The 27,047-nt window shown below is 41.5% G+C and overlaps 1 protein-coding gene across 4 annotated transcripts in view; it reads right to left on the bottom strand.

Moving 5' to 3' along the window:
- Nucleotides 1–3,411: 3,411 nt before the first annotated feature.
- rnf144aa (ring finger protein 144aa) overlaps nt 3,412–27,047 on the bottom strand; it is a 30,712-nt gene continuing 7,076 nt past the window's right edge. The window contains exons 2-9 of one of the 4 annotated variants that reach the window (XM_069535671.1): nt 22,077–22,280; nt 16,201–16,351; nt 14,766–14,870; nt 13,648–13,708; nt 11,842–12,058; nt 9,463–9,610; nt 8,912–9,001; nt 3,412–7,029 (exon numbers count right to left, since the gene is read on the bottom strand). In XM_069535671.1, coding sequence (XP_069391772.1) covers nt 6,898–7,029; nt 8,912–9,001; nt 9,463–9,610; nt 11,842–12,058; nt 13,648–13,708; nt 14,766–14,870; nt 16,201–16,335 — 888 coding nt within the window. In that variant the 5' untranslated portion in view covers nt 16,336–16,351; nt 22,077–22,280 and the 3' untranslated portion in view covers nt 3,412–6,897. Of the gene's footprint in view, nt 7,030–8,911; nt 9,002–9,462; nt 9,611–11,841; nt 12,059–13,647; nt 13,709–14,765; nt 14,871–16,200; nt 16,352–16,514; nt 16,782–22,076; nt 22,281–27,047 lie in introns of those variants that run through there. The other 3 variants (XM_069535669.1, XM_069535670.1, XM_020085166.2) reach the window with 3 other exon arrangements.

The raw sequence follows: 27,047 nt of genomic DNA, 5'->3' as shown, positions 1-27,047 counted from the left end.
TTGAACAGAGCCAGACTCATTGATCCAGTGGTTTCCAGCCACTGCAGCAACGCACAATGATGAGAGTGGTACGAATCCTCTAATGTTGATGCATTGTCCTAAATGTCGAACTATTCTTCAATGTTGATGCATACCAGAAGTTAGCGTTCTGTGCATCATCGACAACACTTATTTTTTTTAGAAAGTAGCTTTTTCAATCACAATCTCAGTGATTGTCAGAACAACATCAACACACGTAGTTCATCCTTTGTTGTTGCTTTGACAAACCACAGCCCTGTCTTCCTGAGCCACAGGAAGCTAATGAGCGCTAATAGGTGTCACAGGCTTAAGGGACAAAGACCAGTACAACTGCATGCTGGGATAAAATAGATCAGAGGCGGGACCCTGTCAGCACATGTCAGTCACCGGTGGATGTACAATGGCCCCTGGTCGCAGTCAGACTCCTTTTGTGCTGCATGTGCAAGTATGAGCAAACGCACAAGCTTATTATTAATCCTCAGCCCCCATTGAGAGCTGGCAGGGAGCTCTTAGCTTTTAATGTCAACATGTGTTTAGTCCACTCTTCCCTCTGCAGGGGCACACGCCTGTCAGCGTGACATGTCAGGTCTGAGGGAAGAGCCTCTGGAATAGGAAACGACGCTCACCAGGACAGAAAACAGAGTTGTATTTTTAATGCTGTGCGGTGGACTGAAGTCTATAATTCCTGTGCTCAGTAACATGTGAGCACAAAAATAAAGACGCTGAACCACAGAACGAATCACTGCTGTTTGACCCCAGATGATTTGACATTTATTGGATGTTGGATGATTAATAACAAAAAATGTGCAAAAGAAGATTATAGGAACAGACGTGTCACTTTCTAGAATTCAAAGTATTTGAAATCGAGGTGTGTATCACTATTGAAAAACAGACTGTGGTATTTTTACAGAACTCTAGTTCCCTCTTCTGGCAAACACATTTACCATTTACAGCCAAGTGGATCTATCTGGTTCTAACTGCGTCGTAATGCTGTGTAGATGATACGAACGTGAATCCATCATAAGAATGTTAAACGTCCCTCGACACTTTTTAAGAAATTTACAAACATCAGTAAATTGAAACAGCAGTTTATTTAATGACTTCTCAAATATTTTCAGATCATAAAGCAGAATAGTGTATAGTAGCCTTGAACAGGGAAATATGTGTATATCGCTTCTAACTTAGAGATTCAGCTATGCCACCAGTAGCAGTGTTATAGATTCTAACTCAGACATGCTGTTTTAATTTCTTTAGTTGTCGGTGACCAAAGACAGCTGAGGTTTATTTAACCCCATGTATGTTTTTTTGTGCAGATTGCTGACTGGCTTCCAGGAGGCAAAGCTTTCCTGTTTTCTTTTCAACTGTTACTGAATTTGCTTTTAAAATTTCTATTTTATATGGACCACTGGTTTCCAATATGTGGCTTGAGACATCTACACAAAGTTATAGATAAAAAAAAATCATGAGCTGATTGCTGGGTAAGGATAATAATACATATGAATATGAATTTATGTCGGACTTGTCTTTTGAAATACCGGACAGTCTTTTAGCCTCATATGACAACAAAGTTTAGAGACTGCATTCTGTCACGAGGCAAGTAAACTGCAGCACATAAACTGGACGAGACTATAAACAGAAATTGATTGATTGACGTTTCCAGAGCCTTTAATGAAGCCCTTTTCTTCTTTGCATCCACTAAACACTACTGAGACTAAGTCCCGTCTGTATCTTACTTTAGAGGAGATCAGTCCAAGTTGTATTTGTTCAGAATATTGACTTGACTTCAAGTACATTGACTTGAGTGTAGTGAGATTGTTCAGGCCGGTTCTAGCAGACAGGCTGAAAGGTTGAGTTGGTTGTGTAGTTTGTAAGCACTAAGCAGAGGAGAGGGTGCTGATGGGGAGCAGGAGGACACCTTGGCAGCGGGGTGTTGGAAGGTAAAGCCAGAGCAGACCGGCTTGATCGGCCCACAGCCAGCACACGTGTGATAGCAGAACCTTGTGTTCTGTACAGAGCAGGTGCGAAGGCCTTGTCTCGTCTCTTTTCATCCATCCCTCTCTCGGTGATGCAGCTTGGCTCTTCATCTCCTGTTTCTCTGAGCCTCGGCTCTTTGTCTTCCAGGCGATACACTCCTCCCTGTCTCTCTGTCCATCTCTCCATTTCCGTCCCCCTCCCCAGGATCATACTTCATTTGCTCCAGATAACACATCAGCTTCAACGCCCATCCACAAACCCTGTCACCATGGTGCCTGCAGATGGTAACTTCCTGTGGTCTTGCCCAGTGATTGGTGGAGAGACTTCCAAACAGAGAACAGCTGGTGAGGGATGATATATCACCGAGCGTTTGCACTTTCATTTTCAGGGTTGTCTTGTTAATGCTCCCAATCCAGCATCTGGCAGGAAATAGACACAAAGGCAGAGAGAGGGAGAGAACAACCTGTTCTTTGGCAGACCTTAACAAAAGGCTGACACATGTCTGATGAACAGACAGAGCTGCAGCGGAGCACACAGTGCAGACGGCGCTGCCTCCGATATGAAGGAAAAGACGCCTGACGCAAGTAAAACACAGCCGAGACGAGAGGATGGGAGCGTTTCCTACAAATGATTGTTGTTGGTAGCAGAAAATGAAATCTGCAGCATTCAAAAAGTTAGTCTGTAAGTTATTAAGTATGAAGATGAGAACAAATACGAAATGAAAAACAAATTACACACTCATGTGTTATTCATTTTTCATCTTTGATGGAACAAGCAGTAAATTGCTAGTCTCAAATAATTGTTGAGTATCTCCTTGTAATAGTAAGAACTAGAATGGCATCCAGTCAAGCACGTGCCTCCGCCAAGGCCCAACATTCCCCTTTTGAAACCACATTTAAATTGCCTTGATCCAGATTTATGTGGCTCTGCACTAAATAAAGCACATTCATGAATACCAGTCCCTCAAACATGCCTGATTTTGTTTTTCATCAAGCTCCATGAATTATTCTCTGAGATATGAACAGAAAATGAAAATAAATGAATGCATCTACCTCCTGATATGGATCCACACAAATAAAACATTTCATGGAAAGCTGTTGAGTAGTTTTTGCATAATCCTGCTAAATAACTAACAAACAAAAACATAACCTCCTCAGCGGAGGTAATAAACACTCAAGAGAAAATGTAGATAACTCTAAATAATGAATTCTAAAGTTGTACTTATGGCTTTTATTTGTTCTGTTAAAGTTATTATTTTTCATAGTTGTGCAGACTGATTTAGAAATTATGATTTGTGTTTCTATTCGTGTGCTGCAGGTCTCACTTTCAACACCAGAGGGAAGCATTTCACAACCGAACTGGACATGGTGAGTTTGACATTTTCAAACACAGGATTGTAAATGAATGACGAGAGCAGAATCACAAAAACAACAACCTTTAATATCTGGTGTCACAGTGTTAGTGGAACTGTAGATATATGGAGATGTCGAGTCTAAAGTTGTACAGAGCTGATTCAAAATGCCAATTTACAATGTTGTTCATCACCCGGGTCAATCAACTTCCACTGACTGAACGAGAGACATCGTTTACCACCTCTATAAACACAAGCCCTGTATACACACAGCATATAATCCACTCACTGAACTGACTGATTGAAATTAAATTGACCAGTCGAGGCTGAAGAATTCTGCTCTTTAAAAAAACTTAATGCAAATACAACCACTATGATGTAACAGAGGCATATATATAAAAAAAGAAACAACAACAACAAAAAAAGGAAGATACAGACACATGAAGTTGTTCATTAAAAAAAACAAAACAACCTCTGGTCAAGAGGGTGAACACGCTACAATTTCCAAAGATCTTTTGCGGCTACAATATAGTAATATTCAACATGTAGAAGTCAGAGAAAACTCATGCAGCGCCATCTCTTGACACAACAGGTTATAAAATATTCAATTGCTGCTCATAAACAAACTCGATCTTAGGATAACTGCAAAGTAGATCTGAAGCTTTTAGTAAAATACACTTGCATCCCCTTCACGGGTCAAATGACAGAAACCTGTAACTCCGTCAAACCGTCCCGTTCTACAACTGTGCTGATGGTAGGCGACTTTAAATCTTGAAATCAATGTTATTCTGCAACATGACGGATGTTATGCTGTTTGGCCCTTTTCTGTTTTGTTGCATAATACAGCGGATACAGTGAGTAACGAAGAATGTTGTGTACAAAGAAAATGGAGGCGGCCCTGGTGTTAGTTGACAATTTTTATGCTATTTTCCTTGTGAATGACTGTATTTGAAAATGATCCTGGTGATATCAGAGCCCTGATAGATTTTAAAAAGGTGCAGATGCTCTCCCGCTCTCAACTTTTCTGTTGCGAGACTTCTCCATTAAAACACAGCAGGCACCACACACACACACGCACGCACGCACGCGCGCACGTGCCACAGACCATACTAAGAAGGAAAACAATGAAACCATATATAGAGTGAAGCGCTTACAGAAAGAAGCATTAAAATATTCTCCACTCAGTAAAAACTGTAAATATGTTACAAATACACGGTCAAAATGCACATACAGTAGACAGTTCTGTTTCCTTTATCCTGTCCAGGAAATCTGCTTGGCACGATTGTCATTAAAACAACAAAAGGATTCTGGAATTTCACTTTTTAAGCATTTAAGGAAATAAAGGTACAAATTTAGGTTTGGCTTTGATATCGATAGATGAGGTCAGTGAAAGCGACAGGCTACGGGTACGGTACGCAAAAAAAATTAAGGCTACTAATAACACGGAATATAATGTGGAATATCAGAACTGAGTTTATGAAAACAGAAGGGAGTCGTCAATGATTAGCTACTGTTAACTATTGACCGCCTTTTTTTTGATAAGTGTAGCCACACTCATGAAATGCTACATGAACACTGGTGGATTCAGTAAGAAGGGATAATAGCTTTAGCTTTGCATGGTAGCAAAACAAAAAAACTAAATCTGTTTAAAACTGAAATATTTTGTTATTTTTCCATTTTACTGACGTAACATGAAAATATTTTTTTTTTCTGAACAGGACTCCCCAGAAAAACCAAAACGAACATAAAAATGGCTAAATAAGCATTTCCCTGATTAAATAAATGTCATGATATGCACTGTGACATTCTGCAGCTTTCACTACACAATCCTACCACTGATGCACAGCTGATTATGACCCATCCAGAGCCTTCAAGAATGGTAATGTACAAACTTGCATAGATAAAGTGATATAGTATAGAGCAGCTTCATAATTACGTGCCCAAAAGTGGAACATTCTTTTTGTATTTAGGCTTTTCAGACAATCCCTGCGAGGAATAGCTGCTTGCTGTTGGAGGACGAAACGTCGACACTCGGACCACTAACGTATGCAAGTTTGCAACATGGGCCGGTCGGTATTTGTAAAGTCTCACAGAACGGGATGTCGAATCATTGGTGGATGGATGTGGATCAGCACTCGTTCTCAAAGAGGCTTAAGAAATACAGGTCCTATGTCACACACACAACTTCAGGTGACGGTTTTCTTTTTTTTTTTCTTTTACAGTATGGCTATAAACAGTGTGGCATACAGGTGACATCATAGAATCATCTGGATATAAAGGGCTTCACTGTTATGCTTTAAAAATGTCTTTAAACATGCTTTCCCTGGGAATATTTGGATTTTGACTTTTTTTTTAAAGCACAGGGGGGAAATGCTAGATTTTGGCTCTTCTTAATTTAAGGCTATTTATTTCTATTTGGCTACTCTACCACCTGGAGACTGAGAATTACAGGAGTGACATCTCTTTTCAGTGACTTATTAAAATGGTTCCACAACACGTGGATACAAAATCTGACCTCTGATAAACTTAATGCGGAAACTTAAAGGGGATCACCACTCAGTTTGGAAAATGTCTTGATTCAGCATCATGAAAATCTGGAAATGTAATCTCTATTTTACAAAGGTGACTCCAAAGTCTGGAGGTGCGTCAAGGAGAATGAATCAGGAGACACGGCAAAAGAACATTTGTGCACAAGCTGATATTTAACAAAACTACTTGTTGTCACTTAGCCAGAGAAAGTAAGTGTATGTTAGTTGTGAGTGGAAATCCCCTTTAACAAGTGTACCTAACAGTTTGTAAAACACTCAAAAAGTACAACACAGACACTAATCTGAGCACAGTTCTATTAAAAGCGACAGGTTATAAAACATTGACATCATCAAGAGGACGTGCTGTACATTGAGTTGAGTGACAACAGTCTCCCGTCTCTACCTCAGTCGCGAGCATGACGAATGAATCCGTGTGCAAATCGAGTGGACACCAAACATGCGTGGTGCGACTCTAATGCTACTGACTGAATCTGTAGAGCTACATCAGGTGTGGCGGTGGATTAAAAAAAGCTTTTGTTGCGTACGACAAACCGACGAAAAACAGAGCAAACGTCTTTTTCTGCTCCTGCATGAAACTGTCCATACAAGAGAAAAGCATTTCTTCTTTACATTGATTTCTTCCCCTTTGTACACACCCACAAAAATACCACACCACAGTAACCCACAGTGAGGCCCCTTGAAGCGGCTCAGTCTTTCTTCACATCCCCTAACCACCACCTTCTCACACACGCGGACACCGTCGTCCTTTAACAAATCTGCCCTCCTCTGACCTTTGACCCTGCACGTCTGCACAGGCCAAGGTGTAGAGTTGCTTTTCTACCATGCCTCTCTTCATGCAGAGCGATGGATCCCGAAGCGGCCCGTGTGGGGCTGGTGCAGGCTCAGCCCAAAAAATGAAGCGCTCGAAGCTGGTGGGAGGAAAAGAATGTAAAGTGGTGAAAAGGAGGGGAAAAAAAAGATGGCCCATCCTTGGAACGGCTCTCCACTCCGGCTCTTGTAGCGTGCTTAGGTCGGCAGAGGGTCGTCGTCGCCTTTGCTGCACTTGCACTTGCAGCAGAGCACGATGGGAGTGGCGAGCAGGAGGAACGGGGAGGCAACCAGCAGGAGGAGGCCGAAGCCAGCAAAGATCCCCACGACCTGCACGGAAAACATTTTTTTTGAACGATCAACTCCAAACGTCTAAGTGCTCCTTCAACAGCATATTCTGAGGACAGACACAATGTTTGGAAGTACAAAAGTAAATGCACTTTCAAGAGACAATGTGTTAAAATGATTTTTGTGTGTGACATCATCGTTTCCACAGGTCTGGCTTTATTATAATTTTTTTCAAGCAATCTGCACTACCAAAAGTTGTCCAGCAGAGGTCGCTCAACAAAACTCAACAACTACAAGCTTTTTTTCAGCACTGTGGCTTCAAAATGTTTCAGAAAGGTAAATTTATCTCTGGCAGTTGAGGATTTTCTTCAAGTAAATAAAGATGGTGTAATAATTAATTAAGTTTTTCATTTCAAATTTAATTAATTCTGACTTTTCAAGATTTAGTGCTTGGTCAAATACTCAAAAACAACCATGCATGGGAAAATTTGCAATGTTAAAGCAGCAAAGGGAAAAGTAAGAAATAGAAACATAAGTAAAAGTAATAAATATTAAAGATAAGATATAAAAACAAAGAAATAATATAAAAAAGAGAAAACAGAAATAATATATGTAGAGTTTATGTAGTGTAATTGCACTGATGGTTAAACCCAAATGATTGTACATAAGTAAATCATTCTCAAACCAACTGACACACAGTAATACATTACATTTCACTCAGTGGAAAGTGAATTTTGACAGTAAACATATTTGCGACTTGACATCATCCATGTGTTATTTGCATCAGGGCAAGGTAGTTGCTTTGCCACATGGGGGCGCTAGACACAAAGAAATTCAAAGCTACGAGATGGAATACATAACATCCAGTCACATGCATAAGTGACTTATAATAGCACGATGCTCTCACTCCTGTATTGAGGACAAACAGATGGAATTTTTTTGTTTACTTGCTGGCAGGTGTCTGCTCATCATTGAAAACCACACAGCCACATCACTAACTGTGTTTTTTACATTTAGATTATGGGCTGTACAGTTGTGAGAAGTCTGATCTCCTGTTTTCAACTGACGCTGATGGTGCTTCCATAGTGACCTTCCCTCTGACTGATGCAACAGCTCTCATGTAGAGGAGAAGTTTATCCCAGGATAGGTTTGCTCTGGCACATGTTGTATTTATGAGGGAGGCTTTTTAGATGTGAAGGAGCGAGGAGGGTGAAACGAGGAGAGCAAGACGGAGACAAAGACGGAGACAAAGACACACAGCGGCGGAGCTGTAGCTGCTTCCACCAGCTGATCTGTAATCATATGACTCAGTCTGCCCCACTGGGCAACAGATGCCAGTGTGTATGCTAATGTTGACAAAATAACAAGTATGTTGGACAAAGAGACGTGAATGTTGATTATTTGCCTGGGGGAACACTGAAGAGAAATTTGGGAACTGAACAACAACAACAACAACAGCGTCAGCCTCAGAATTAAAAAACACGCTATCATGAGGGAAATGACATGTCATGGTTAATCCTTCCATTGTAATCTGTCATTTCACATGTGGGAAATTACATATAATACCCAATCCTTTCTATGTAATCTGTCATTTCATTCGACTACCTACAGGTGAAGAAGTATCCTTGGTTATGTAAACCTTCTTTTTTTTTGTGAAAAATGTTCATAATAGGCTTAGCTGGAAACAGCACGACACTGACCAGCAGACATTTGTCGCTGTGTGCGGATCAAGCTGTCCTTTTCCTATTGTGCTGTCAAGATAATAGTTGCCCACTCCTGAAAGTGAGTGTGTGAGTCAGGCAGAGAGAGGGAGGTAAAACGCAGAGAGCATGTGTACAGCCACATGCTGCAGCTTGGACACGGGCGGGGGTGGAACCTGAGCGACTGTAAAGAGGATGAGGTGCAGAGGAAGATGGGTTCTCACCTGTGTTCTGTGCCAGATAACAGACGCCCTGGAGTGGCCCAGTTTGTTCCGACACGGCCCTTTGTCATAGTGGATCAGGAGAAAGTCGTCCTGTTGTCAGACACACACACAGACACACAGACACACACACACACACACACACACACACACACACACACACACACACACACACACACACAATACAGAATACAGATAAAGACTGACCATTAGTGGTTTGAAAGACATGGACAGCTGTTCAGAGAAAATTGCTTTTTAAATGACCTGCAGACCCGGAGGTCTGCACACACACATTAAGATTACATAAGGCACGAGGCTCATAAATCAACCTTATCCACGTCCAAGCTGTGGCTGTATACACACGTCATTTTCAGCCTCTTAATGAATTTCATGAACAAAAAAAAATCCTATTCCATCCTTATCAACTCCAAGTTAAATAATGATAATGAAAACTGTTGAGACAAACGATGTCTACAGCATCAGTGTGTGCAAACAGTGTTCCAATATTTAAATGTGCAGAAGAATGAGGAATAAAGACATTAAGACCAACTCACGTCCAGTGACTCCAGACAGTACCAGCAGAAGGCGTGTTTGCAGTTCTTGCACATCATCTGTGCGCAGCCCTCGTCCCTCTCGATGTAAACTTTACATTTAGGACAGCGCTTGATTGGTGCGTCGTCCTCTTCGTTCTTATAGAAAGAGCTGAGGAGGAGGAGAGAGACACAAGCCTGATATAAAATCCAAAACCAGTCAACATTCACACTTTGAGCAGTGTGGCTTCAATGCACTAATCGATATTTACAATCTCTGGCTTAATAGGATTGTGAATGATGGTGGACGGCTTTAGTCTAGGAGCTGATAATTCTTATAAAAAAAAAAAAGCCTTCGTCACTAAATGGCTTTAAACTCCCTCCCAGCCTTTTTCAGATTCTGGACGAGCATTCAGGAGGCAGGACATGATGCATAGTTTTGTTTACAGCCCGTTGATACTGGCGTTAACGTCTTATATGTGTGCATCTCCTCTTTTTCATCTTGAGATATTTGTATACATGGCCACTCGCTCTCTAAGAATTTCTCCAGACATTTTCCTGCCGTATCCTCACATTGGTATCTATGCAATCACCATGTTTTCCTGCAATTATATAACTGCAAAAAACTGTGATTTAAAGAATAAATTAGAGCGGGGGGTGTTTATAAGTTTGTGTGTTTAAGAAATATGAAATGATTAGTGATCTGTGCATTTTTCTTCGATAACCAAGCGCTCATACTCAAAATACAAGTCTTCGTTCCCTCCTGTTTGTGTCAGTTCATCTGTGTCAACTTCTGTTTCTGTGAAGGACTGATTCCTGACTTTTGGAGTTGAGCGGGTAAAATGTCATTCTGGGCAACGTCCTTTCATTTCCAGACCAATCCTCCATGAACTGATACAACTGTAACACCTCCCAGTGCATTCCAGCACTTCTGCACACATCCATTCATCTGACATCTGGCAGCTGCAGGACTGCTCCAAAAAGGCTTAAAGGGAGGCAGAGCACCAGATCCTGCATTTAAATAGCTCCGCTTTTTTTCTTCTTCCGGTAGCATCCTCCGAAAAAGCTTGTGAGTCTACGTTCTACATTGGATGAGTTAAAATCCTTTAATGCCTGTATTTAAAGACGAGAAATCTGAATGAGAAACTGACAGAAGTAGACAGTGTCTGATGAATGTTCACTTTAGCCTGCTGTATAATGGAGCGCAGAGGACTGGGAGTTCAAATGAGGTTTTCTTCAGTCAGAAAGGGCCTGAGGTTCAAAGATGAATCAGGATCCAGCTTCCTGAGACATCCTGGTCGTGAAAAGGTGTAGTTCAAACACCAAGGCTCTTTACATCCAACAGTGCTCCTGCTAATCCCCCGTCCTTTCAGTGCGGCCTCTGAGCTCAGCCCTGAACCTGAGGGAGGCTCTGCAGAGCTAATGACATTTCCAAACTAAGAGGATATCACAAAGGAACAGGTCAGCAGCATAAGACTGTGGGCAGTCCATCCTCCACCCCCACAGAGTAGATAATGTATTCTTAAAATGCCCACCTCAGATCGCTTTACTGCAAGTGTTGTGTTCAGCAGATTGTTTTATGTCTGACTATTAATTTATGCTCGAGTCCTGGCTGATGCTCAACAAAGCAGCCAGAGCATCTGTAAGTCTTTATCTAAAGCAGCGCTGAATGGATCCTGCTCTGTGTTGACATGTTGCCCTGAACTCTGTCAGGTGAGCTGATGATGTGGATGATTGCTCCACCACGTCTGAGAAGATGAATATGATTTCCAGGGGCAGCATCGGCAAACGAGGCCTGGCACTGTTTGAAGAGTTAGTCTAATTCTTTTTTAAATTATTAATCTGTTAATTATTGTCTCTGCCGAGGAGGTTATGTTTGTGGTTTCGCAGGATTACTCAAAAACTACTCATCTGATTTCTATGAAACTTTTGTGGAGGGGTGGATCATGACCTGTAAATGTAGGTGTAGAATCAGATCAGGGACCGAATCCAGGATTTTTTTTTAAACTTTGTTCAGCATTCAAAGTCAGGGCGTTTTTAACATTTTCATTGATTCATTTATCTAAATAAAAATCAGGATCTAGTGAATTTAAATGTAGTTTAAGACTGTTGGGCTTCGGCAGAGGTTTGTGCTCTTCTGAGATCTGTTCTATCTATTTAATAGTCATCATATTTCTAAAATATTATTAGATTAGTATTATTAGTATTAATATAGATTATTAGATCAAACTTTATTTAGCTTCATATCACAGCAGACCAAGAAAAGTTGTGGTCCACGTATTGTTCCATATACAGTTCAGAATATGTAGTGCAGGAAAAAATACAAATACCCGAGACATGAGAGATGAAACTCTTCCACTAAATATCATCATATATGATAAATAAGTGGACAGGAAGCAGTACCTGTTTTCTCCTGGTAGGAAAGAGGTAATTGGCAGGTTGCTCTCCTGGCAGGCCTGACCCGGGTGCCAGTTGGCTTTGCAGGCTGAGCAGAACTCGAGGGCACAGACGGCGCACTGGACCAGCTGGGGCAGCGCTGGAGAGTCCGATTCCTTGAGTTGGCACACGGCCTGGCAGGTCGAGGAGGGGCACCACGTCCGACACGGGTCCAGCAGCACCTCTGATGGCACCAAAAAGAAAAGATACCGGCGTCATGGAGATTCACTTTACACAAATGTAAAATAGCATCTTGCTTTGGATGGTTAAGTGGTCCGTGCAGAACCATCTACATGTCTAGACTTCTATATTCAGCTTTTTGTGATTTGGAGAGTGGCCCCTCTGAGGACGGTACAATTGACTTACAAATTTGAAAAAGGACTGCCACACATACAGTTTTTTAAAATGAGCAATTTTCAAGGCTCACATTTGCATCTGCTTATGTCGGGGAAATTGCTTTTTGAGTTTTTGGCTAGTTCTCTTCTTACTTCACAACGTGATGCACTTGTCCTTGTATCCTCTCCTTCCTTCCTCATGCCTCTCTGCCAAGAACTCGGAGCACACATTCCACATGCACTCTTAGCTCAGCCTGACAAATATGGAACGGTTACAGCAGCCGCTCTGCCTGAATAGACCGGGACATTGATGAGACAGCTGACTGCCCTTATTCAGGGAGCATCAACAGCTCTTTCTGAGGTTTTCTGAGGATTTGCGGTCATTAACAGGACCCCTGTGTTCCTGTGTTTGTTTGTCTTTGCGTGTATTTAATCCTGCAAGTGTGATCTGTGTGCTCTGTGTACACTTTGCACCTCTGTGTAGGTGGAGAACCTGCAGGGTGACTAACACCACAGTGTGAGCACTGCTTGGTTACTGCCTGCTCTCGGTAGCGATGGAACTCTAACATTACTGATTAGCACGTCTGGATTGACAGCATGGAGCGAACGAAGACCTGCCGTTATATTTCCAGCACTGGTATCCAAGGAAGGTTAACATTTTTTCTTCAGTGCGAACTCCAGATGCTGAACACGCAGCCACACACTGAGGCGAGAGATAAAAAGGATTTAATTAAATATCTGTATGCTAAGAGATCTGCCTCCGTCAGAGTCAGTCAGACAGTTTGCAAATCTGGAGACAAACCAATCCAATTAAAATCTCTTTTAGCCAAGTCTGGGAGACTTCCCCCTTCATGTATATTTGATGGGAGTTGGTGTTACACTTTGATGAGGATGAAAGGGTTGAACATTGCACTACACATCAGACAATTAGGCCTGAGTACCTGTCACATGGATACTCCTCGCCTGCCTGCGTGATTATTTGCAGTTCATGAACGAACACAGAAATTGTCAGAAGACCAATTTTTTTTTTTACTCAGAGCAACAGCAGTAATGAAAGAAAACAGACAACTTAACAAACATATGCCAGTGATGACTGAAACTTGCGTAGCAAAAAAGTCTTTCTTAAAATTATTTTCTATCTGCAGATGCCCCGTGGTGTGATTCAATAGCAGAAACTTCCACAGGGGGGAAAATGATCGATTCCAAACAGAGCGAGAAACAGTTCAGCTGCACGTGCGAGGAGGGACTGTCGTCATTCTTTTGTGTGTGTGTGTGTGTGTGTGTGTGTGTGTGTGTGTGTGATGGTAAAATACAGTATCCCTGGAGGACAGGAGGATCCACGTGTCTTTGAGGCTGACAGTCATTATCCACACACACACAGACACACAGACTGAGGAGCGATCACTGATGCACTGCGGCTGCTCTTGCACTGACTCACCCCTCTCGAACTGAAGCTTCTTGTATCTCTGCATCATCTCAGTGGCCACCATGCACTCAATCTACAGGCGGGAGAGAGGTGGGAGGGGAGGAGGCAGGTTATTGAGCATATTTATAGACAGAAGCTGTGAGCAGCAACTATACATTCAGTATGTGAATGTTATTTCCAGGAAAATGTAAAATTCACATTTCTACAAGATCACCTATCACCATTCTACAATAAGGCCATTGATCCCCATCTCAGGTAGAAAGAGAATCAGCAGAATATATTCAAGGTGCATACGCAGGCTCAACCAAGGTTTATTCGTTTACTGATGAAACAAATATTTGGGCTTTGTTAAAGAGCAGTCAATTACAAGGTGATGGCATGGCAGTCAGAGCGGAAAGGAGACGCATGCTCTGCCTGACAGTCAGGTGAGTCTAGGGTTTGGTGAGACGGATTGATCAGAACCATAAAGCCGTGGTGTGCTGAACCATGCCAAGGCTTTGCGGTTCAAAGCCTTCGTGAGTAACTCTGTCAAACAAACTTCCAGGAGGATGTAGAGTGCTCTGCCCTCGGATTGACCCAATGCTGGGAAGACACGTCTGCAGGAACGCTCATTAAGATGGACTCAACACAGTGGCGGTGGTAACAAATTCAGTAGCAGTCAGCTTGAGTCACACTGGAGCCTTGAGTGAGAATTAAGGTGTTTAACTAACTGCAAATGTCTTAGTGTCACCCATAAAGCATAAATAAAAACTTAAGTTGCCATGTACTTTTTTAGCTTTGTCTATGTCCCGGGGGGCAAACTTAGACGCGTTGCCTTCACATTTAGGGAGCTATTATGTCATGCATCCTTATTTACAGTCTATGTTTACAGCACATGTATTACCAGTTCTGCACATGCAACATTAGCATGTACATACAGTACATTTGCATGTTTTGTAAAGTACAAGCAAATACCAGCTTGTTGTGTAACATCCTTGCATGCACAACATAAAGTATATTATAGTGTGAGAATAAAAAGACTAAAGACTAACGATATTCTCAGTCCAGAGCTACGAAATGCTGGATATTCAACAGCTAAATAACAAACTAATCTCATATCTCTCAAGGTCAAATTTTTTCTTGATCAATACCTCATTTTCCTGCAAGTGTCCTCTTTTGGGACAGGCAGAGTCTGGACAGCTAATTGCAGTTTCAAGGCCTTCTTTAATCAGGAGTTCCACATACTGCTTCAGGCACTGAGGGAGAAGAAGACACAAATAAAGCACAGACCCAGTTCAATATCCAGTCAGGCAGTAAAATGAAAAAAAGAAAAAAAACAAACACACACAGTTGGTCAATAATCTCTGACCAAAGAGTCACTTTCGATCATCTCTGTGTGAAAGAGCTTAAAAACGACCCCTGCATGAATCAATAGTTTTATTAACAATGGATCGAATGTGTAGAGTGAGAGGGTTCACCAGCAATAACAAACTCCAGCTCATAAAAGAGTTTCAGCTTCTTCCAGCTCAATGGTTTGGTTTCACAGCTTCACAGTTTTAGGTCAGTTTCAGGTCATTTCATTTTGTTTCTGAAAAGCTGAAGATAAACCCACTGGTCACTACCTGTCTAGAACCAAGACATACAGAAAAATGAGCATTTAGCTGGTGTAAACCAAAACAGAGATCAAGAATCAATATTAAATGTATATTTGTCACACAACACAGCTTAAATAAATGATTATAACACAATTTTCCATGTCAAATTTATAAAGATGAAAATATGCGGCTGAAACAAAATCAATTATGCAGCTTTGTATAAAAGTAACACATGACCCATGTAACCTGGACAACAGGCTCTCTCAGAAAAAACAGATTTACATTAATATCACCAGCCCTATACAAAGCTAAAAACATGGGTGAGATAATGAACTTTAATTTATGGAATGAATATGCACCAAAGGAAATTCCTTGCATGTGAAAACCTACTCAGGAATAAAACCAAATAATGGGCTTTGATTCTACGTTTATTTGTTGGTCCAGTAAACTGAAAATGACTCAAGTGTACTTACTTAAAAGAATATCACAGATAAACATGTTGACTCTTTGTCCCTCTGTGTATTTACATTGTGCTCGACCTCCAGAGTAAACTCTACCTGAACTTTGGAAACCACCACCACCCAGACTGGGTTCTGAGAAGTGGCTTCTATTTTTACTGGCTATTCTCTGACATTGTCTCCTCATCACTGGACTTGATTCAAGATCTGACAGCTGTTAATGTGTCTTTGCACACCGGTTCAGTGTCACACAGGACCGATGAGAGATTTGAAATAGATCCACACAGTGAAAATCCTGTGTGGGTTTTATTAAGTTAAACTAGATTTTAACAAGTGCTTTTGTCTCTGATGTGGAGCCAAATCTTCTGGAAACGCTTGCCTTGCATATGCCAGTTTCTTTGGAGACGTCTATCCTTTCAAGTGCGTAGTGAATATATTATCATATAAAATAGATCTAAAGAACCTTATTTATAATCCTTTCTGTTTTTTGGATGAAATCATCATGCTGTTGCTGCTTGTAAAGTCCTGCTCACCAGTGTACAGAAGACACATTGGCACTGTGTGATGGTGGTCATCTGCTCCAGAGGGAACTCTCCAAGGCACAGCTTACACGAGACCAGGGGGTCCACGGCCAGCTCCCAGGTGGGACGGTACCGTGCCGTGGTCATCTTCACCGCCACAGAGCTGAAACACACAAGAAAAAAAAGAACTCAGTTTTGTTTGGGTCTGTCTTCACGAGGAATCCAGAGTTCAAGAAGAGCTTTATTTGTTGTGACACAATCAGCATGACGGTATGAGCCCAGACTGAAAATGCATTGTGAGTCGTGTCCAGTGACTGTTTGCGCACACAAACCAGCCAGCTGAATGCAGAATGACACCAGCTCTCCGCCTAAATGGCCTCTGTCAGCTGTGTTCATTTTTATTCCAGGCTCCATACTCTCTGGCAGGCTCAGAAAACTCCTGTAGCCATCCGCTTCCTCAGCTCCCTGTGAGATTTTCACTCAGGATGAAATAACACTTTTTTTTTTCCTCCACCGCGCGTCATCGCATCTCTTTTGTGCAAGTCAGGAGAGGTTATTTTAGGCAGCCTCATCTCGCTCTCTCCTTCCCTTCTGTGTCTGATAGCAAAGAGCACCCACTCACTGTTTACAGGAAGTAGTCCCGCGCACACACGTCAACGCTGTCAAACTCTCCCTGTGCTGCTTAGCAACCGGCAGGAGGAGGATTTTGGAGGTGGAGGGAGGAAGAGGGAGCAGCACGGCAGAGGAGAAGAGATGGGGAGTTTGCTTTCTCTGGTCACACACACACACACACAGTGTCTGCCTCAATGTGCAGCTGCTTGTTTGCAGACATGGAAGAAGAGCACAGCGAGTGGGAGGAGAGGGGTTGGACAGTTCACGTGATCGCTCTGTGGACTCCTGTGCTGACTACATGTGCCACCCAAAGAGGGGAGTGGAGAGGAAAACAGAGAGTCTGTGTGTGTTCTGGTTTAGCAGAGATATGTTATCACATTAAACATCGCCACTACTAAGAACACTCTTTTAAGGAGGAACACATGGGACGGAGGAGGGATTCTTTTATTTCATAACTTGCTGTTTCGTTGTCACCATAAACACAACCTACAGAAAACACAAACAATATTGGGCAACCGTCAGCATCAACATCTCTATTCTCTTTAAGCTGCTCAGTGATGCAAGAGGAGGAAGGAAGAGGATGCACGAGAGTATCCTATGAAGGAGTCTATTATTGGATAGAAGCTCCATTGGAAATCTATAGGTGATTGGATTCTGCAAATGCTCTGACACACACTGCGGTTTTGTGAACACACAGGCTAAAGACATGGCAGCACAAAGTCAGGTGTCACAGGCCTGTGGTGTCATGTTGCTGGCAGCAGTGCTGGATCGAGGGTTTTTCTAAATCAGGGAACATAAAGGGGCAACATTTAACACAGAGGGCCCAACATCCATACGCTGTTCCTGATTCAGTGAGGTGCACACTTAAGTCCTTCATTGTTTACTGTCAGCTCTATAGCTTTGAGCAAAGCCACACATCATTGAATGTATTTTGATGATTCTTCCTTGATCAAGCACATTGTGTTCTTCTATTTCCCAGTTGTCATATTTAATCTTAGTACTTCAAGTAAGTGACTAGTTTATAAAAAAATAATCACGACAGGGGTACTTCAGGGGGCCAATCAGATTTCTGCTGGAGCCAGTGCCCCCTGGCCCAGCCCCTAGATCCACCCCCGGCTGGCAGGAAGCTCTGTTATAAAGGTGCTGGTGTCAAAAATGTAAATGTCAAATGGCAATTTGTCATCAGGACAGAACCAAATACATGATGCCAGGATGAGTGGAAGCTTAAAGGTGGGTCTGACAGTTTATCAAAGTGCAAAGCAACCTCTAACAAGGAGTTTGAAAAGAAGGAAATCGCAGGTAACGCATCTGTCATGAAATCTTTAAAATAATTTAATGTGGCAACAGGAGCTGAATCATGAACCTCGACAGTATTATTCTGCCAACGTGCACAAATTGACCTTGCAAAGACGAAGAGGTGACACCTCCATGCTCACATACGATCAAACACGTCAGGAGACGGTGTTAAAACTGAAAAAACCCAACGTGTGGAGAGCTGAATCAACACGTTTGCGGTGGAGGATTGAAATGAATCAGTTTCTTTATCTTTCTCTTGGTCTGAGCTACTCAATACCATTCGCCCTGTGGCTACAGAAAAAAACCCTGCTGACAGTAAAAAGCAATTCAGTGAACAGAACAAGACTCTCTATAACACTGTGTGCTTTTACATTTGAATCAGTTTCTCTCCTCCAAAGCTTTATATTGGCTGTGAACGCACTGACAGGCCGGGTCGATGAGGACAAATGAAATAGTTTTGTAAGGATGGCCTGAGGAGGAGAGAGAGAAAGGAAGGGAGGGCAACAAAGGCAAAATGAGTTTTCAGGAGAAAAGGTGGTGCAGTGCGATGCTGCTGCTGCATTATTAACTAGATGGGCCCATTATCCCCTGGAAAAACACACACATGTCCAAGTCCAGGCAGTGGGATTGTGCATGTGGGCCTGTCGTGCTCAATGTGCTGATTTCAAACACAGGCTCTCAGAGGAGTGTATGCGTGAAAAGGTCGAGTCAGTGAGCAAATGAATCCATCAAACGAGTCAGAAGTGAGTCAGGAGTCAAACATCCATCCTGAGCAGTGGTCACCATGTGTCAGTCATCAGGCTGCAGGAGCTCCACTTATAGCTTAAGTGGCTGCAGCGGCATCCATCTGATAAAGACTCTACATCCAAGAGAGAGTCATAAACACACACTCTAACAATCCATCGCATAACAAGGTCAGAGTTTTAACTGAGGAGCAACAGAACCTGAGAGGTCTATGAAATGAAAAGGAAATCTTCTTACAGCACACATGATACCACCAATTCAAACTTGGACAATGAACTCAGCAGATTTAGTGTCTATAAAGCTGATTTAACAACAATGGCTATCAAGCTGCACCAAATTTTACACACTCATAGATATCAGTTTCCTAAATATAACTGGGTTTTTTTTCATTCAGATCCGTTACTTTACTCCCTGGGAAAATGTTGAGAAACACCCTATCTCTAAATTTTAACAAAAAATAAATTCCTTGATCTGCCCCCTGATCGCTAATCTGCAAATCAGATCAGCAAATGATCTCACTCCAGTGATGTCAACCTTTATCTGGCACTTGACAGGATCATATAACAAGACCAGACACACACAGTTGTATATCACCACACAGTATATCACAGTATAGTGACATTACTCTGTGGGAAACTGGATCATGCCACTTTCAAACATTCAAATTCTTACATTTGTAGATCCCGTAAAAAGAGAGGCATCGAGCAGAGCCGGGACAAAAACCTGTCAGCACATCTCATCTATGAGTGAAGTGCAGGGAATTTCACAACACTGTAAGGTAACATTTGGAAAAGTATCCATCACTGTAATGATCATTTATGATGTCTTAATTAATAGATGGTGAAATGAATCTACAAAGCACATTTAAAACAGTGTTGACCAATGTGCTGTAAAGCAAAAATACATGGAGAGAGGTGCAACAATAATAAAATATAAAATATAAAAAGGTTAAAAAAAAAGCGAATAAAAACAAGTTAAGTTTTAAGTTTAATGAAATACTTTATTTTAAATTGGTAAACTGCATGGTAACTTTTACCCCTGAGCCTGAGAGGGGGCAGAGAAGATATGGTTAATGGTTAACAACACTAAATAGAAGATGAATCAATAATCAAGCAAAACAAACATCAACTGGTTCTAGCTTTTCTTTTTGTGCTTTTTTTATTGAATATTTTAGTTTTGAACTGTTAGAGGTCAAAACAAGTAGTTTCATGAGAATATGATAATAAAATGATATCTTTATAATATATACAGTGTATTTCAGTGAAGGTTGTGGTTTTAAACTCTTTTTTATGATCGAAAATGACTTGATTAACAATTTTATAAATCTGAGGTCAAACCATTGTGTGTTAGCTCATCACTATGCATTCCAAAATATTGAAACATACACATATATGTATTTTTAGCCTCTGAGATATTTTTAATGGCATTTTCACTATTTTTCAAAACTAATGGATGAATTTATTAATAGTGAAAAGAAGAAGAAAAGATTTTTTTAAATGTATGAATACAAATGAGACTGCAACTAAAATGAAACTTATAATAACGTAGATGACTTACTATTTTATTAAAGATTATTAAATTATTATAGAGGTAATAGTACTAATTATAATATTACAGTGAAATGTTTGAGTATTATTACAGCTCAACACAGCAGCACCCTGAGTGTCTTCACTGTTATTCTGGTCAATGTTCACGTGAGACCAGCGCAACTGAGGCAGCTGTTTAATGTATAAAAATCCAATTTCTCACCTGAACTGACTCCGGCAGAGACGATACGTGAGAGCACATTTCCAAATGCTACAACATGAGGCCGCTCATAGCAACAGCACTGCAGGTTTCACATTCATGAGCTAAACTCAGTGAAATCTCAATGCACCAGTCATTCCACTGGCTCCAATGGAAGAGAGAGAACATTGAAAGAATGTGAGATTTTCATCTGTTTCAACTGTGTGTAATTATATAATGGCCCATCACAGCATTGCATAAGCATCTATTTATATACTGTGCCTCACCTATGGCTGATGTGAAAGAAAGCTGCTAACAACTGTTGGCTACTGTGGGAGTGAGAGCAGCCCACTTATTTTCCCACTCATTCTCTTGCAGCACGTATGCACGTCCTTCCAACACATGCTGGAGGCTGTCTTTCGACTCAATTATTAAAATCTGCTGTCAGCCAATTAGATGAGTCAAAAAGAGGACAACAAGGCTGCATGGGGTTCGTTTAAACTACTTGAACTGAGTAAGTGTTGAAGTGGGATATTTTCCATAACATTTCCGGAGGAGAAATTCATTTTCCACAAGTCTTCCTGCCAGCCCCTTAGAAAAATGTCAGAGTGAGCCCATGTGAGAACACAGCAGGAAAATTCACAGCTAGCAAGTGGGCGTGTTGATGATGAGATATATGCCTAACTAAAAACAAAGCAATATAATAATCTTATGATGAAAAAGTGGTTTCATACAGAAGACGCAGAGAAAGATGTCAATGTTCCAGACATTTTCCAGTTGATCCAGAGAATCTCCAACTGCGTTCTTCTGAAAGGCAAACTTGGCCTTCAAGAGTTTTGAAAACGGCTCGAGACACGAATGCAGAGCAGGAACGAGGGTTGGAAGCAAAATGATCATTTCCACCTGCAGTGTCTGTGTCATAATTTGCTGCAGGGAGATTAATGTGGTGAAAAGGCTGATATGATACCAGCTGACACAAACACACTCTGACCGGTCTCATCAGCGAAACCTAATCTCGCCTCAGGTTTTCTCTTCTCTGTCTGGCACACTGCTTCAATTTAATTCCCTCATTGTCTCACAGGACTTGCTGATGTAACTGAAATCCACTGACACATGTGTTATGATCACATCACATGCAATTGCTTTCACCTCAAAGTCCATGTATGCTGACTCACCTAAAATCCCAGCACATTCACAGCAGAGATCATTTGTGGCTAAGGAAAACAGAAACCTCGATCGGGCTGCCTGCACAGGACCGAGCGAGCCCAGGGTCCGTAATGACCACTTAGCGATCCTGCCCGCTGCTCCGCCCTCCCCTGTTCCTTCCTGCCTCCCCTCCCTCAAGAGCCCGGTCCTGCTCTTCATGGCCAATTAGGAGGGCTTTAAGTTTCACTTATGTCATATCCTGTCAGTGTCCACCGCCAAAGAGAAAAGTGGGGAGAGACAGACGGGGGAGAAAAAAAGTGGAAAAGAGGAGATGAGTGGCAATGTGCCAGTTTCCCTTGGCTCACCTTTACTGTCTGCAACTACGTCCTGTCACCTTATTGTGAAAGTTCCAACTGGGCAACAGAAGACGGAGCAAACAAACATGAAAGAATAGACAGACACGCACATGGTAACAGAAAACACACTGCAGACAGACAGAAGCTTACAGAGGCTCCAGGGGAAGCATGAAGTATTTCGCTCACACTGGAAAAAGAAGTTGTTTTTCAACTCTGAAAAAAGAAAAAAAAAGAAAATGAATTCATTTTATTTTAAATTAAAGTTATCAACTGTGTTAATATAACTAGGCAATAATTAATAACTTATTTCATTTTAATTTTAACAAACTGAATTCCTTTATGCGTTACCCATTAAGGTTGAACAATTTTCTTTTTCAGTGCCTAAATGATCATCTGCAAATGATTTTTGGGATAAATGAATTACTAATTTGAATTTTTTGTCTTCAGTCAAATGACATATCAACAGACTGATGTTACAGGACAATCCAAATTTTAAAAAAGGGGAATATTCTAGCCCATTCTTCAATGACTGTTTATATTTAGCTCATGTTCTCTCTCGTTTATGTGCGTCTGTCACATTTTGTTCTGAAGGCTGCTGTGTTCACTCCCTGGTGACAACATGAAAGAATACCATCAGAGCATGGTGGGTAACATGACCACTGAAGGGAACAAATTAAGCCAACTGCAGACACAGACATCTGTTCAATACTATTATTAAATTCTCTCCATCTTACAGCGAGCGGAGAGTAAAGGCTGCTCATAATCAGCCTTGCAAGCAGATGAATGAAATGCAGTCGTTCTAATAGTTCTTCTAATAGAGACCAACAGGAGGTGCATGTGTGGAAACAGATGTTCCATGAAGAAGTCCCATGTTAAAGTGTGCAGCACATGACTGATGGTTAAAACAGTATTCGAGAGACAAACTCTGCCCTTGCCTGGATAGAAATCCACATCTTCTGGATGAGTCACCCAGTGAGAGATGACTCCTGTCAAATAGCTGTGCATATGCAAAACCACGATTTCAAGGCCACAGCTGGGTAAATAATAAAAATAACTGGTGATGGAACTCAGTCAAGCTCATTCCTCCAAGGCTGAACAGCATGATTGTCTAGTTCTAATGGTGGAAATATAAAAGATACACATGAAGTGGTGTGGTAACATACAACATTGTCACAAAGCATAGTCCTGAAAAGGGGAAACTTAAGATACGCGCATTATTTTATTCCCTGACAACTACAGAAAATGATAATAAAAAATATCTTATGATCTGCATCATCGTCAAAATGTCATGTTCATGGTCCAGGCCCCATCCCTCCACCAAGTTTGGTAGAAATGAGTTAAGCAAAAAGACAGAAACAACCCCTCCTTGGCAGGGGTAATACTTTGTGAGTAAATTCACATTCTTCTATTGACGCAGTATATCAGCAGCATGCAATTGGAAACAATTTGCATATTCATATTGTGGATAATCCTGGAATCTCTGACGAGAGATTGGCCGCAGCGAACTACAGACAAGTGTCCTGCCCTTGACTTAACTTCCACTGTTATGCATTCAGTTATGCAATCACACTCATTGTTAAACACACACACACACACACACACAGATATGAGTGTAAACAGCACTTGCATAATGGCTGTAGCAAGTAAATGATTAAATTACACTGATTTATCATCTCGAATCAGTACAAGTGTTATTTTAGGGAGGATTCTGAAAAGTTTGAGGCAGCATATGGAGGAAGGAACAAACAAGACTCTGCATTATCACTGGGGTGTGTCAATGCCAGCTAATGGCAAATATGTTGATGATTACCAAGTTATTATTAGATAGGTTTTCTTCTACACTGCACATTGGATATGTTTACTGTCATTGCAGAGAAACAAACCTATACTTCTTCAGCCAGTACAGAGAACAGGAAGCTGCAGATGTTCAGAAACAGTTGAGCAAGCTGCAGCAAAAACCTCTCACTCATATCTCTGGTATAAATCTATATGTATTATGTTGGTGTGGTTTTATAATGCGGTTGTTGTGAGATAATGTTAACGTGTACTGAAGAGATATGACACTGATAAATCATATTTCCAGTGTGTTTGCCAAGGCAGAATGTAGGTCACCGTATATACAGGCCAAAGGTTTATATAGATCATATAATCATGACACAACACTTCAGTCATACTGTATGTACACTCAAGAAAAGATAAAGCAGCGTGTGTCAATTATCTCAGACATTTATCAACTGACCACATTCATAACCCAAAGCGTGCACACGCACACAGGGATGCTTTCTTTTATTTTTGGACAGCGCCATTACTGAATGTGAAAGGTGACATGGCTTCATGGAGTGAGGGACAGCGGTTGGGGACATTCGCCGTCTGTCCTTGACATGGAGGGGGGAGCTGGAAGAGGGTAGAGCCAAGTGAGTGATAGGCCTAGTTTTTCCATCACGCCCTGAGGAGTTACACAATCACCCTGATGTATTTTGGCATTGTGAGTGGCGTGGAGAAGCTGTGTGTGTGTACGTGTGTGTGTGTGTACGTGTGTGTGTGTGTACGTGTGTGTGTGTACGTGTGTGTGACGATGTCTAGCAAGTGTGTTGAGCGGTTTGGGTCAGACCGACAGTGACAGTGGTCATGTCAGGGTAAATGGGGCAAAAACACCGTAGTCTCATGTCCACTTGGTCTCTTGCCATTTTTCTGCTGCAATGCTGAATATCCTCCGAGTATCAGAGTGCGCTGTTACTGCAAAGACTGATTCGTCTGCTCGGGCTGGTTTGTATTTACTGGACTGAGTTGCTTGATGGTAATAACCAGATGGAACACGATGCAGCATAACACGGCTCGATAATTTTATTTTGCTACATTAGTTTCTTTTAATCTGACAAATCTCTCCGTCTGTTTAGGGTGAAAATTGTTTCTTTATCAAAGTGAAGGAGAAATCTGACAGAGTTGGATGATAACAAGGTAAAACTGTATTTACAAATACAATGTGTCTGTTTCATTACCATCATGAAAACAAACCCCATTCTGCCGCATGTGGAGATGCATTCTGACATCAGGTGTGAACCGTATACTGAATATAAAGATGGAAGACGTGTCTCCACTTCCTCCCAATGAGGCCAAACTATCCCAGATACGAAAGCTGCCAAGTTGTGCATTTGGAGCCAGATGTTGCGCAGTAGCAATCGGGGGGGATGGAGGCGTGGGAGCGAGGTCCTGTCGACACATGCAATCGACCAATCGTGAGTCAGTCAATCGTCAGGTCTCACCAGGTTTGTGACACAAAGTGACACATTTTAAAACTAAACCTGATTGCTGTTCATGTGGAGGTGTCCACTTGTGATCAAAGCACCCATGACAGAACGGGGTCACAGAGTCTAATCGACGTCTCTGTAGAAAGGGAGAGCCAGCCTGGCAGGACAGACGGCGTGCTGTTGTGCCACACGTCTGCAGGAGTCTGCCATGGTATCTAAAAATCACACCCTGGGGCAGCATTATCTGTTTTGGCAGCAGGATGCGTTTAGAAGAAGCCTCAGAAGCAAGTTTACACTGAGGAGACATTTGACACCTGCCTTATTGAAGTTATAAGTTTCCAAAGCGGTTTTCCCAACTGGTAGAGAGCCATCTGAATCTTTTTTTATTTTTTTTACCTAAATTAGTTCCACACCCCAAATAACTTCTCAGCACCTGGAAGAGATGAGACAGCGAATTACACACCCTGCTGTTCTGATTTCACAAGAGAGAACGCAGCCCCCCCCTTATCAACATACTGGTGAGCAACATGAAGAACAGAAAACGATTCAGTCTGAAACAAGAAACTCTCATCTCATCAACATGACTAGACTGTACTGGGCAAGTGACAACAAAGGTCCCTACAACACAACTAACAACACATAACATGAACTTAAAATGAATCTGCTCGAAAAGTCTTCTCCCCCCTGGCCCAGACATCACCCTTCCACCAAGTTTCAAGAAAATTGGTCGGGTTGTTTTTTTGCATAATCTTGCAGAAAACAGAAAACAGGTTGTCTGAGGTAATAAAGAACATAACAAAAACAATACGGCTGCAAGAAGAACGTCCTTATTTGAGACGGCAGCAAAAGACTTTGTTCATCTTGCCAATTGCACAAGTGCTAAAAACGAGGCACTGAGTGGCGACAATGGACTCGCACTGCTCTGGAGTTCCAGTCTTCATGTTTACATGCACACTATAACAGGATTAAAGTGAATAATCAGATTTAACTCTCAATTGGATGTGCTGACAATCTTGAATTCTACATGTATTTACAGCCGTAGAAGAGGAACATTTTCATACTGTCACAATGCCGCTCATCTGCCTGTGCACATGTCTGGACTCAACCGCTCAATTGTTTGTGTCATCACAGGAATTCAGTTTGTCATTGCCGTCACTTGTTCTCATGGGACCACAAGTTCTCTTTGTATTTACATCCAGAAAAAATTCCAACAAAAACAAACTCATTTAAAGTAATGTTGTTTCAAAGTTTACCCACTCTCGTTGGTTAATGTTGTTAAACTTCATTAGATTTCCTTGTGAATTTCTGAAGAGTGCATACCTCCACTGCGGCCCAACAGTCCCCTGATAAAACCACATTAAATTCAATAAATCCGGATTTTATTCTGGATCTGCACCAAATTACACACCCATTAAAAAATATCAGTCCCCTGCACGACTGATTTTTCATTTTTATTAATCTCTGAGAAATCATTGCAATGTTACAGACAATGATCAAATTGAAAGGATTCTTCCCTGACTCACACATAACTCATCAGGTTTGTGGTGATCTGTTCAGTTTTTGCGTAATCCTGCTATTTTGCAGAGAAAAAACAAATGCAGACAAAAACATAACCTCCTCGGTGGACTTGATAAATGTTAGAAAAATGTGTCTGCGATACTTAGATTTGATCAATTGTGTCTGAGTAGAAAGTTTAACCCGAGAGAAAACTAATAAAGACTGAGCCCAACTT

This window comes from Paralichthys olivaceus, chromosome 12 (assembly GCF_024713975.1).
Source record: "Paralichthys olivaceus isolate ysfri-2021 chromosome 12, ASM2471397v2, whole genome shotgun sequence".
Lineage (NCBI taxonomy): Eukaryota > Metazoa > Chordata > Actinopteri > Pleuronectiformes > Paralichthyidae > Paralichthys > Paralichthys olivaceus.
Note: the sequence above shows the minus strand (reverse complement) of the source record. Positions and strands in the feature narration are given on the sequence as shown.